This window comes from Mercenaria mercenaria, chromosome 1 (assembly GCF_021730395.1).
Source record: "Mercenaria mercenaria strain notata chromosome 1, MADL_Memer_1, whole genome shotgun sequence".
Lineage (NCBI taxonomy): Eukaryota > Metazoa > Mollusca > Bivalvia > Venerida > Veneridae > Mercenaria > Mercenaria mercenaria.
Genome location: NC_069361.1, coordinates 117199708 through 117211779, shown reverse-complemented (window position 1 = coordinate 117211779; position 12072 = coordinate 117199708). Strand labels below are relative to the sequence as shown.

The window sequence follows — 12072 nt, the reverse complement described above, 5'->3', positions numbered from 1 at the left end:
TAACACTCTTGTTCAGTTGATGTGCATGAAACTTGGTCAGAATGTTTGTGTGCATGAAATATGGTATGAATTTTTATCTGGGTCATGTAGGGTCAAAAACTAGGTCACCAGGTCAAATCAAAGAATACGTTTGTTAACACTCAAGAGGCCACGTTTTTTTTGGTCCAATCTTAATGAAAATTGGTCAAAATATTTGTCTTCATGAAATCACTAGGTAAAACATGTTTACACTGTTATTGTGTGTTACTCAGATGAGCGAGTTAGGGCCATCTTGGCCCTCTTGTATGTCTTTGAAATTACTTATTTAATTAGATTGTTGTAAAACAAATTATACCAATCCCTACCAAAAAGACCCTACTATTATGTCGCTGGTTTGCCAATCCCAAGTCAGTCCATCGCGAGAAGTGGATCCAACGGTAACTTTTTAACAGGTCTTTTAAATATTTCCACTGAAACTTGGTACATAGATAAAGAGCAATACTCTTTGCTCAGAGAGAGGATGAGGTCGATCCCCAAGCGAGCAGTATGTTCTTTGTGATGATTTGATAGCAGACATTGTGCCTAATATGAGTATTCCATTACCTCTGATTCATGTGTGGAAGTTTGCAGTTACTTGCAGAGAACATGTTAGTACTGGTACAGAATCCAGGAATACTGGTTAGGTTAACTGCTTGCCGTAAGATAATTGGAATGCTGTTTAAAAATGCCGTTTAACCCAAAACAAAAAAGGCAATACTGACAGTATGCACTACTTTAATTTGTTGCATTAAAAATGTGGTTGCTTTGGCAATGATAAATAGTTAAAAATATGATGAAAAGTAGATTGTGCGGAACAAAAGATCTTTATGAAAGTTGGTGCATAGATAGAGGGGAATATACAAGCCATTTACAATGTATGTACTATGGCAATAAACTTTATACAAAAATAACAATGTAAGAATTTTCCAAGATAATGCATGTACATTCTGGTAGGGGACGTTTATTACCAGGTTATTGATTTATTTTGTGTCAGAAGGAAATGTCCACGAATGTATTGAATCAAACCACTGGAAGCGTTATGTTTAACTGATAAAATATATTTCTTTCTGCGTATTTATCTGTCCAGTACATTCTATCTTCAAAAATTAAATGGAATAGAATAAGCTTACAAGAAGTGAATAAGATAACGAAATGAACAGAGAAACAAATGAGTTTGCAGTTATACAGTAATAGTATGCCTCGTTTACTTTTCCTTTAATCGTAACTATAATCTTAATTTTACGATGCCTACAAAAGTATGAAACATAGGTGCGTAATTGTACGTTATTTCCTCTCTTTTATATTTTTCTGTAATGATTCCCAACAGTACTAGTGTCAAAGTATGAGCAAGCTCCCTGTCTCATGTAGATAACTTGATTTCACATTTAGTAACGTTATCACATACAACAGACTGTATGGGGTATTTAGTCAATATGGTTATATTTGACAGTTCCTTTAATGACAGCTCCTTTAGACATAATAATGTCAGGTCTAAACTATCTCTTTCACACGCCTTAGCAAAATCATTGGATATGCCATGAAGTTCTAATTTTCGTAAATTTGGAACACAAAGAAGCGAACTAGTCAAAGTGGCATTATTAACAGATGGAAGTATGTCATAAATGCAGAGCGTCAAATCATCCGGAATGTTGGCATATCTAAATTTTGCAAGGATTTCCGGTGCTGCATTACAGGGTATTTCAACGCACTTCAAGTGTTTGATATTTGTGTCCAAAAGTAAATGCAAGTATTTTGTTTTTTCTTGTGCCAAGTTGTTTGGTATATAGATGTATTCTGTGTAAATTGGATATTCTTCCGATGGAAAATTTTCGTCATTCTCGTACACAACTTGCACCTGACGCAGGTAAAATGTATTGAAATATGCAGAATGCTTCCTGTATGTATCTAAAGTCAACTCTTTAAATAAGAATACAGACATTTTACTGCTGGCTATTGGATCTATACCTCCCACATAGCAAGGTGCATTGTCTATATCTGGTAGGTTGTAAACAACTGGGTCCCTGAAGTAATCTTTCAATATTTGAACAGGTTCCACCTTTCCTAAACTGAACTGGATTGTAATGTATACGCCTGCTAGATATTCATGAAATACTTTGTGAATAAAAGAGAGTTTTGTCATCGGACATAGGGGGGATTCTGTTACCTCTGACTGTGACAAAATGCCAATCTTCACAATTACTAAAAGTTCTTCTTCATTAAAGTATTGAAGTAAATCTTCTTGTGAAAATGTTAGTCGCATTCTGTGTTCCGAGTTAAAAAGAGACTTGAATGCAAGATACGACACTTTGAATATAAGTTCACTGTAACCTTTCAGTCTTACCTTTTTTCTTAATTGGGATGGTAAATATTCGGCAAATTTTGACCATTCCTGTTTCAGTTCATCTAAATTTGCTATGCCCTCTAATTTCCCAGCTGCCACTTTCTTTTTCCTAAAAACTCCTCTTTGAAATCCTTCGGCATAACTAATAATAAACTCCATCATACCACCGATATTTTTGGTTAACGTATTTTCAAATTCGCCCTTATCAAACCACAAGCATACCATGATGATCAACATTAGAGGAATATCCATGTAATTTGGCAGAATTTTGTGATATGACATCTCTCTATCTTTCATTTCTTTAACATCTTTTATAAAGTTCTTGTAGTCCTTTTCGCTTGAGTCATAAAGTTCTTTTGCTGATAGTTGTTTTTTCATAGCGTTGTTTAGCTGTTGTATTACCTTTTTTACGAGTAATTCTTTGTTTCGAACACCAGTCATTTGAACAATTCTGTCGGCATAGAAAGTATCATCGATATCATATATTCCAACAAGACGGTATGGTCTGCTTGTTGTCAAAACAGAACACCCATGTAAACCCTCTCGGCTTGGAGTTTCAATATCTGACTGTGGTGTCCATTCGTCTAAACCATCCAACAGGAACAAACATGTTTGAGGTTCATACTTCAGAACTTCATCTACCACAGTCTGTAAAGAATATTCCTTCACCACTGGATGTTGCTTAATCATGTCAGTTATATTAACATTTTGCGACTCCTGTCTCAGAGCAATGTAAAACAACAGATCAAATTGTCGTAAACATTCTGTATCCTCATTTGCTTGCATTGTACTCTCTGCTAAGCCGCTTGACTTCAGATTGGCTTCATAATCTGCAGCAAACGCATTAGACTTAGAGCTACAGTCGCAAGCTTTTACCCAAGTATTTAAGACCTTTTTACACCAAGTCGTCTTTCCCATCCCCGCATTACCAAGTAGGTATACGCTTTTGCAAAGGGTACCGTTTTGGAATAGTACATCTCTGTAAAAGGACGCCTGCTCCGTATCTTCAGGGCTTTGATTGCCAGATAAGTCTTCGCATATCGATAATTCAACGAACACCTCATCAACGGAACCAGAAATAGTTTTTAGAACAGGTGACACTGGGATGGTTGATAAGCATTTCTTGTAGTAACCACAAAACTTAGTCTGTAGCTCTAAAAATAAATTGTCTGAAAAATTTATACATTCTTCTGTAAGATAAGCATTTCGGATAAACACGCGATGCAAAATACAGTTGTTTACCGGGCATTAGTTCGTGAAATTGGAAAAAGGTGTAAGTCATACATTATTCTATAATAAAAGGATAAGACTATCTTAATAAGAACAAACTGATTACCGTCTTTTCTCTGTAGATATTCTAGTTTTTTCCTATGATTTGTTGCAACTCCTGCAATCATTGATTCTTCATGCTCTTTTGCCTTAAAATACAGGAAAACCAAAATGATACACATACAAAAAATTAAATATCACAACATTTAACTTGTCATCATTTTGATATGCCCGTCTGAAAAAAAGAATGAAACGTAGTATATGATGGCCATGCCCGTCCGTCATTCAAAAGCGTTTGTCGCACTTTTTTGCCATGGTTGCAAATATTGAGCTAATTGCCGGTGTGCAGGCATGTAATGAGGATCCACAGGCTATGTTCTACGCTGGTTCTGATTGTATAATTTTAGCGGAGTCTTATTAATATTTTCGTTTTCCGCATTTCGTTCGCATTGAATGTAGGTAAGTACTGCCGTTTGTGCCTAGGTATATGAACTCGGGACCTATTAATCAAGTTTCACTGTGGTGCCAGCCAGATGAGTTTTAGTGAAGTTATGGCCCTTTAACTTAGTATATCATTTCTGCGCCTGTTTTTGCCATCTATGCACTTACTTGAGTTGAGGTTTGGTGTGTAGACTTGTGGATCAAGTTAGTTATATTTATGCTCCCACTCCCCCTGGACGAAAAGGGGTATATGCCGGTAGGTCTGTCGGTTGTCAAGCAATAATAATGAATGCTTTGGCATACAGTGGTCAAATTTCATAGCATAATTGCCTGTGGTAAATAGATGACCCTAATGTTTTGGTGGCCAGTAGGTCAAAGGTCAATGTCAGAACGACACCAAGACTGCAAATGTTTTCTGATCAGTATCTGAGAATGCTTAAAGTTTATTTTCTTAAATTTTCATAGGATGACTGCTTGTAGTCAGTGGATAACCCCATCTGTTGTCATTAGCATGTCCCTGTCATTGTCCATGGTTGGGTATATTTGTTTTACAAGCGGCTCTTTTTTAGTTCTATTCCGAAATAGTTATGTTCCTTGGATTATGTTTTGGCACGGATAAAAATACAGTGATGAAATAGTGCACGGAGAGACATCTAGGGTCTTTCTCCATCAAAAGCCGGAAAACCGCCATATGGCCTATAATTGTGTCGACATAATGTTAAACCCAACAAAAACAAAAATCCTCACCAAAGAGGTTTATGTCATACAGGCGTATTATGGTTTTGGACGACTCACAAAACGTGATTTAAAGCTAGTATTAAATACAAACTACATGTAGATAAATAAAGAATTACTGATTTGGTCAGTAAATGCTTCTCGATGACTTTCGGGATCTCTATACAGACTTCTGCGATTTGCTTTTCTATAGTATCTTGTTTCACATCATGTGCATCATGTTGTAGGGCCAATTTGTTCACGGCAGTCTGCAGGTGTGTTAAAGATAGTTCTGTTTCTTTTTGTCTATGATTTAAGTCTTCACAAATCTTCTCAAGATTTGCGCAAGACGTCTTCAATTCAATTTCAATTGTTTTTATGTCCACATCCGTCTTTTGCTGTTTTGCATTACTTTTAACCATCTGCATCTCGCAGGTCTCTTTGACATCATTCACCTTGTCTAATAAGTCTTGTTTGCTCTGTTCTATTTCATGCAATGTCTCTATCCGTTTTATCTCTAGTGTCTCCAGGGTCTCTTTTTGAATTTCTATTTCATCTCTTACAGATATGTAAATGTCGTCATCTCTTATCTGGAAAACACAAACAAAACAACGCCATAGCAGTGTCGTAACTACATTAAGGCACACCTAGACAGCTGCCTCGAGGTTTTTTTTTGTTATAGTAAATTGCAGTTCTGGATACATATTTAAAATTTGTCATTTCTTTATTTGCAAAATAAATAAATAAATAAATAAATAAACAGGGAGGCAGAAATAGTTCATATAAACAGATGAGCAGATAGTCCTAATTGTTTTCTAATTCAATGAAGCAAATTTCTTTTGTAAATTATTGATTCAAATCTTCTTCGCAGTTGTATTTTTGCAAATTATATTCCCTTGTATATTTTATAATGTGATTGTATTGTAAACTCATTGTTAAGGCGTCACACTTAGAAATGTTCAATTCATAGTATTTCTATGAAAATGATACATACTGGTTGGGAATCAGTATCCGGAAATGACCAGTTTCCGGACACATGTAATAACCGCTTTATTTGGGCGTTATTCTATCAGTTGTTTCATCTAGATCATTTGGATGTTTATTCTTCCTTCGTGTCAACAACAAACCATAGCTTCACAAGGCTGTATAATGTTAGGTTTTATTATGATACTTCACCAGTGTTTATAAAGCAACTCGATCTGAACGGGTCATGTAGATAGCATTGCGCATGCGCAGTAGTTTTAACTTGTCGGAAGAAATAATTAAACCTCATATTGATTTTCTGCTGATCAGATTTGTTGCTTTTAATTTCACGATTAAATTTCACATAAAATACCTGTCGATTTTTTGCATTTATTTTATTCTATATCTATTTGAATTATCAAGAATTCGTGTCAGACGAAATTCGAGTTTTTGAGTTAGCTGCTATTGTAAGTCAGGTTATCTTTCATAGGCATTGCTGGAGAGATTAATAATGAAGAAATGTGTAAAGACCATCGTCAAAATATTTATCCGGCACGGGGGAAATAATTTCTTTTCGTGACCCAATTTGAGGCTCCATTGAACCCATATTTTACGTCATAACGTGATATTTATTACAATATCGGATGCAGAAGGAGCTAGGGTTTGTTCAGTGTGGGCTTTATTTATGTAAAAGGAAAAACGGACGTATTATGTGATGGTGCGTGCGTCTGTCCATCCGTCCGTCCGTCTGTCATAATTCGTATCCGAAGCATAACATAATAATCATTAAAGGTATTGACTTTAAACTTGACATATATGTAGATAACGATGTGCAGAGTGCTTGAACCGGCTCTTTTGGTCAAAGGTCAAGTCAAAAATTGAGCTAAAAGGTTAAATCTGTCCGTCATATTTCGTGCCCGGGGCATAACTTATTAACCAGGTTGGTAGGTCAAAGTTTAAGGTCACAGCAAGGTCAAATCTGCCAATCATTTTTTGTGTCTAGAGCATAACTGAAAAACTTGGAATATAGGCAGAAGGTTATGAGATGATGTGTATACTGCAACAGTCTACATTATACGCACCCCCCCCCCCCTCGACACACACACCATTAACCCTCCCCACCCCATCTCCACCCCCGAAAAAAAATGAAAAAGAAATATTTAATTAGGTTTCTTGCCCTTAAGTATCTTGTCAAACACACGCACACGTACGCAGGCACGCACAAACACACAGACAGACACAAACTCTCTTTCTCTCCCTTTCGTTCGCTCTCGCGCTCTCTCTGCGTTCCCCCTCCCCAAACACCTCCCGCCGAAAATAGTCTTTCTTTATATTTTGCTTCAGTCATCTTCTGATATAACCTTTTGGGCGTATATTGGCCCTCTTTAGTAGTGTGTATTTTTCAACCTGATTTGCTCCGATATTTTATCCAAGATGATTTTGTCTATAATTTCTCGAATTTCTGATTCTCCATCATAACTGTTCTCCAATTATCAAGGCTAATGATGTGTTCTTTTCAATCTGACTTTTTTAGATTTCTTTTGTCGAAAATGGCTTTAAAATACTAAAATGCGCCGCTTTGTCTTGTAGAATTTCAGAATTTCTCAGGAGGATCGCAGAATCCCTACCCCATACCTGTATTATAACTGTTAGGACTAGTATTGTTTACTTTTCAACAAGATTAATTCAGTGTTGTTTTTTTTCTGAAACTTGGCTTAAAATGCAGTATTGTTTCTTGTGGATTTTTTTCTTTTCGTGGAACGGCATTTATTGTACACAGGCATTGAATGTACGCTATTAAATTTATATTAAACCTAACCCTAACCTTTATAGTCAGTATATTGTACGATCAATATGTGAGTACATTTAATGAGGGCTCCACTACTACAATTCTCCATGCTTAAAGATCTTGGTGTAACTAATGCTGACTTGTTATTTTACTTATGTACATAAACCCCTGTACACCCCACCACTCAACCCCCCCCCCCCCCCCCCCCCCCCCCACACACACACACACACCCTCCAAACAAAATCTTGAGTTGTGGTTACGACACTGCATAGGTATAAACAGTATCTACGACACTGCATAGGTAAACAGTCTTTAAGCAGGAACTTCAGTTGCATCTTGAATATGTCTAAGTATTAAAAGGAAGGGCAATGTTTTTGTCATATTAATTCCATCTTAAAGATCCTTGCACCAAAAGAATTTTCAAATAGAAATATGAAATTTGTGAACATTTCAATAATATATCAAAATGACAGCCATTTTGATTTCGTGGGGACATAAAACGTAATATCGGATTCAGTTTATTTTTACATATTTGTTTTCTTAAACTGTATTTTCATACTCCTGTAAAATAATGTCTTTACTTTTTTTATTTTTAGCGGAAGAAATTGTCATGCTCTATCTTTTAAAACCAAGAAACCGTGTGGAAATCGATCTGTCTTTAACGTATTTACTAAAATAATCAGCAGTGTTTCTTGAATTTCAAAATGTCATATCATTTTCAGAAGTGGCCCAATTACAAAAACAAAGTATTCTGAATATTTAGACAATGACTTTCAATCATAAAATCAACTTATTGACAGACATTCTTTACCCTTTAACAATATTTTGCGAGCCATATAGCCTGGTGAAACAGAACAAAGTAGTGGTGATCCGAAACTCAAAATTCTCTATCTTCAGTAATATTTCAATCATATTCGTTTACCTTTTGCATTTTAATGTAAGAAGTATACTTAAACGGGGGAATACACCAAGATTTTGGCTCTTTTTTAAAATTTAAAGTTCGTCACTTTTTCAATATTGAATAGAAAAAATAGTAAAATCAATTCTCATATGCTTCCATGACATAATAATCTATCAGTAACTAAGTTTCAAAGCCTTCTTTGGAAATCCTGATGTCGTAACCTTATTTTCTTTGTTGTCGTACGATCTGGAGGTCAATCAATATGTTGTGCCGTATGACATAATTATGCACAGAAAAAAGCGATCAAACAAAGTGTTTGCTTCTTATCTGTACTTATAAGATAAAGTCTGATATCTGTAAAGTAAACACGTGTAATGTTTAAACCTGGGAAATATTAACAATTGAAATGATACTGTAAATTCCGTGTTAAAGACAACTTGCTCTAAATATCACTAGTTTCATTGTCGATTTAACCCGAGCACATGTATGCCTTAAATAAAGGCACATGTGGCTCTATCAAATGTGGTCTTTGTAAACAGATTTTTATCACTTTAATAATGCACTTAATAACAAAATTGCGTTCATATTGCCTATAACCTATAACAGGCCAACCCGGAAGAATATTATTTAGTATTGGGATTTTTTTTTCTTGTTTGATTTTGAGAAATTATCTGTATACGTTATCACATAATCAAAATTTCCAACTTACTTAGACTGAGAATTTATATTAAAACTAATATATTTACAATATAATCATATTACACTTGATTAAGGGACTCTGTTTTTACACATTCGTTACAAAAGATACATAGCTATTCACTCAAATATGGCTAAAGCTGACGTCCTTATACTGTTTGCTAAAGTTTAACATGATTTAACGGACTGCTTTTTAAAAACATTATGCTAGCTCTGATACTAAACAAATTTTTGCTTATTCTAGAAAACTCCTAGCTATACTTTACTTTTCAAAATGCATCAGCCAATGATTTTTTCAAAAGATTTATACCTGCTTTTTTAACTACAAAACAGCGTGAACTTTGATATAGATACTTCGAAACTGTTATTACTGCACTGGTTACCTTCTGAAGCTTTTCAATGCAAAGCTTAGTTTCTCCGTTGTTGTCTATTATCTCTGGCAACTGAAGTAAACCAATCATGTTGTCTACCATGTCTTTCAGTTGATCAACTGTTAGTTCCATATTTGGAGAATGGAATACAGTATTTCTATCGTCTCTTGCCTAGAAATATAAATAAATATGCTGCAGTGACACAAGAATATTTAGTCAAAACACTAAAAGTATGCTGATAAATAAACATGATATTATCATGGTTATTAGCGTCCTTAAACTTTGTAAGGGGTTATATGCGAGTTTCATATATTGCAGTTCCGACTTGTATTTCATGAAATAGCCATATCTTCAACCCTAGGTTGATATGAACATCTTCTGAAGCTGACAGGTCAAAAACTTAGCTTAGCTTAGCTTCGTTTTCGTTAACAGCTCGAACTTCCTTAGTATTGAACACGTTTTATTACATTATCTGTTTACATTCTTTGTCTTTGAGTATTTTATTCTTAAGTTTGGTCACAGTAATTTTGGACTTCAGAATTAAGAACAACGGTACTCAAGTGAGCCGATTTTGAGTCACTACAGTACCCAAAAAGCTATATATATATATTGGTTTATAACGTTTTGAGTTATAACTTGGTGTACATGTTTATCATCATTACAGAGGTCTTTCAAACAATATAAACTATAACATTGACTCTTGGTACTTTTATTCATCAATATTACTAGAGAAATATGGACGAAGAGCCTAATCTCTATACTAGTATTACATTTTACCAAACTTATGGCCATTTTTTTAAGAAACATAATTCTATTTGATTATCTTCGACAAAATTTCAACGTTTAAGAGAACAGCTTCTTTAAGATACCTTGGTAAAAGCAGGTAAGGGGTCAAACGCATAAGTAACTTTAGTTACTGTATTTTCAAAAGCTGTGTTATTGATGATGATATTCAGAAGTCCGCTACAATCCACTTCTTGTATTGTCAACTTGTCTTTATATCCGGACGAGCTGATGAAACACTTAGCAACCTCTAGATAACTACTTCCCCATTTTGTTATATCCGTGTTTGACCAGTTTGGGTCTTGATACCTGTGATTATCCACAATATTGTCGTAAACAGCACTACAGAAGAAGTTTGGACAAAATGTTCTTGATCGTGAATACATCAAACAAAAACATTTCTTTCTCCCCTTTGTACATTTGTTATCAACTTTAGCATGATTAGGTAAAAGTGTATTCGTACAGCATTTGTCACACTCTGAAGGTGTTAAATTCTTCACGTAATAGCCATGCTGGTTTTTGACAGTAGTATTAACTGTCTGCACAAGTCCTTCTCCAAGATATTTAAATCCTAAACATCCCCTTATCCATCGTTTATAGTTTTGATTCTTAAATTGTTCCTCGTGTGTCATTTTGTAATATTACTTTCAGTTTTATTATGCAATTTATTTGTTCAACTAGATCCTCTCTATCTACGTAGATTTCTATTAATCTTACGTGTTCAGTAGTGTTAGCTTCTAATTTTTACGCTATGAACACACTTTAGCAATATATAGCTCGATATAACCAGAGATATGATTTCATTTCAGATATTATGATAAAAAGTGTCAAACTTTTGGCAAATATTCAAGTTAATATCTATAGGGGAATCCCAACACCGGTTTTCGCGGTAACATGATCTGATAAAAACAAACAGTTGAATGATTCTATTTTTGGCTGGAGTTGTCGAAATTTTGATATTTGCATTGCGATCGTAGTGTGTCTCTGTCGTCTGTCGTCTTTCGATATCTTTTTCATTCAAACGACTTCTGTCCCGGATTTTACCATAAATCTTGCGATGTAACCACGCCACCCTTCCCATCAGACACCAACACCCGCCGCATCCACACACTCCTCCATAACATGGTGATCAAACTTACACCGGATTTCACTGCAATGTGATTAATAAACGCTATTATTGTCCCAGTCTGTTTCGAAGAAAATAAGTAACATAGTAATATGCTGCATTCGTCTGTCTTTCTATCCGTCATTCTGTCTATCCGTAACATATCATGTTCGGTCCATATCTTTACTATCTATCATGGGATTTTGATATCATCTTGCAAAACATTGTGTTGTGCGCAAGGCAAAGGGTCGTATCTTCTCAAAGGTCAAAGTCACACTTGGGACTTCAAAAATTTGTTTCATGTCCGTTCTGGGTCCGAAAGTTGGCTTGGGGTGTAGAAATCTGACATGTGAAGAAGCCATCTAGCTGGTCATTGGTTCTACCCAGATGTCTGCCTGTGATGAAATTATACCCAAGGTGCCTCTAGGTTCTTCATCCACTTTAAAAGCTGAAAGATCACTTGATGACCTATAATTGTGTCATTTAAAATTCTATTTCTAGTGACGACGAAAGTGATTATACTTCCCGTTTTCTTCATTTTGTAACAATGAAAATATATATTGAATTTGGCGAATACATTGTAGGTCAGTCACCAAAGTATTGAAACCACAGCCAGAGGCACTAGTTTTGAGTTCTGATCTAATCTGTTTTCTCACCAACTTACATTAACAGCAGGATATT

The 12072-nt window shown here is 35.2% G+C and overlaps 1 protein-coding gene across 2 annotated transcripts; it reads right to left on the bottom strand.

Annotated features, from left to right (window-relative positions):
• Positions 1 to 720: 720 nt before the first annotated feature.
• On the bottom strand, positions 721 to 11123 carry LOC123525917 (uncharacterized). 2 transcript variants are annotated; one of them, XM_045305079.2, is made up of 5 exons: positions 10373 to 11123; positions 9516 to 9674; positions 4924 to 5373; positions 3696 to 3777; positions 721 to 3528 (listed from the first exon to the last, which is right to left on the bottom strand). In XM_045305079.2, exons 1-5 carry the CDS (start codon positions 10916 to 10918, stop codon positions 1379 to 1381), a joined length of 3387 nt encoding a protein of 1128 aa, XP_045161014.2. In that variant the 5' UTR covers positions 10919 to 11123; the 3' UTR covers positions 721 to 1378. The 2 variants fall into 2 exon arrangements, with proteins under 2 accessions (XP_045161014.2, XP_045161022.2); XM_045305087.2 differs by having other exon boundaries at positions 721 to 3513; positions 10373 to 11122.
• Positions 11124 to 12072: the final 949 nt, after the last annotated feature.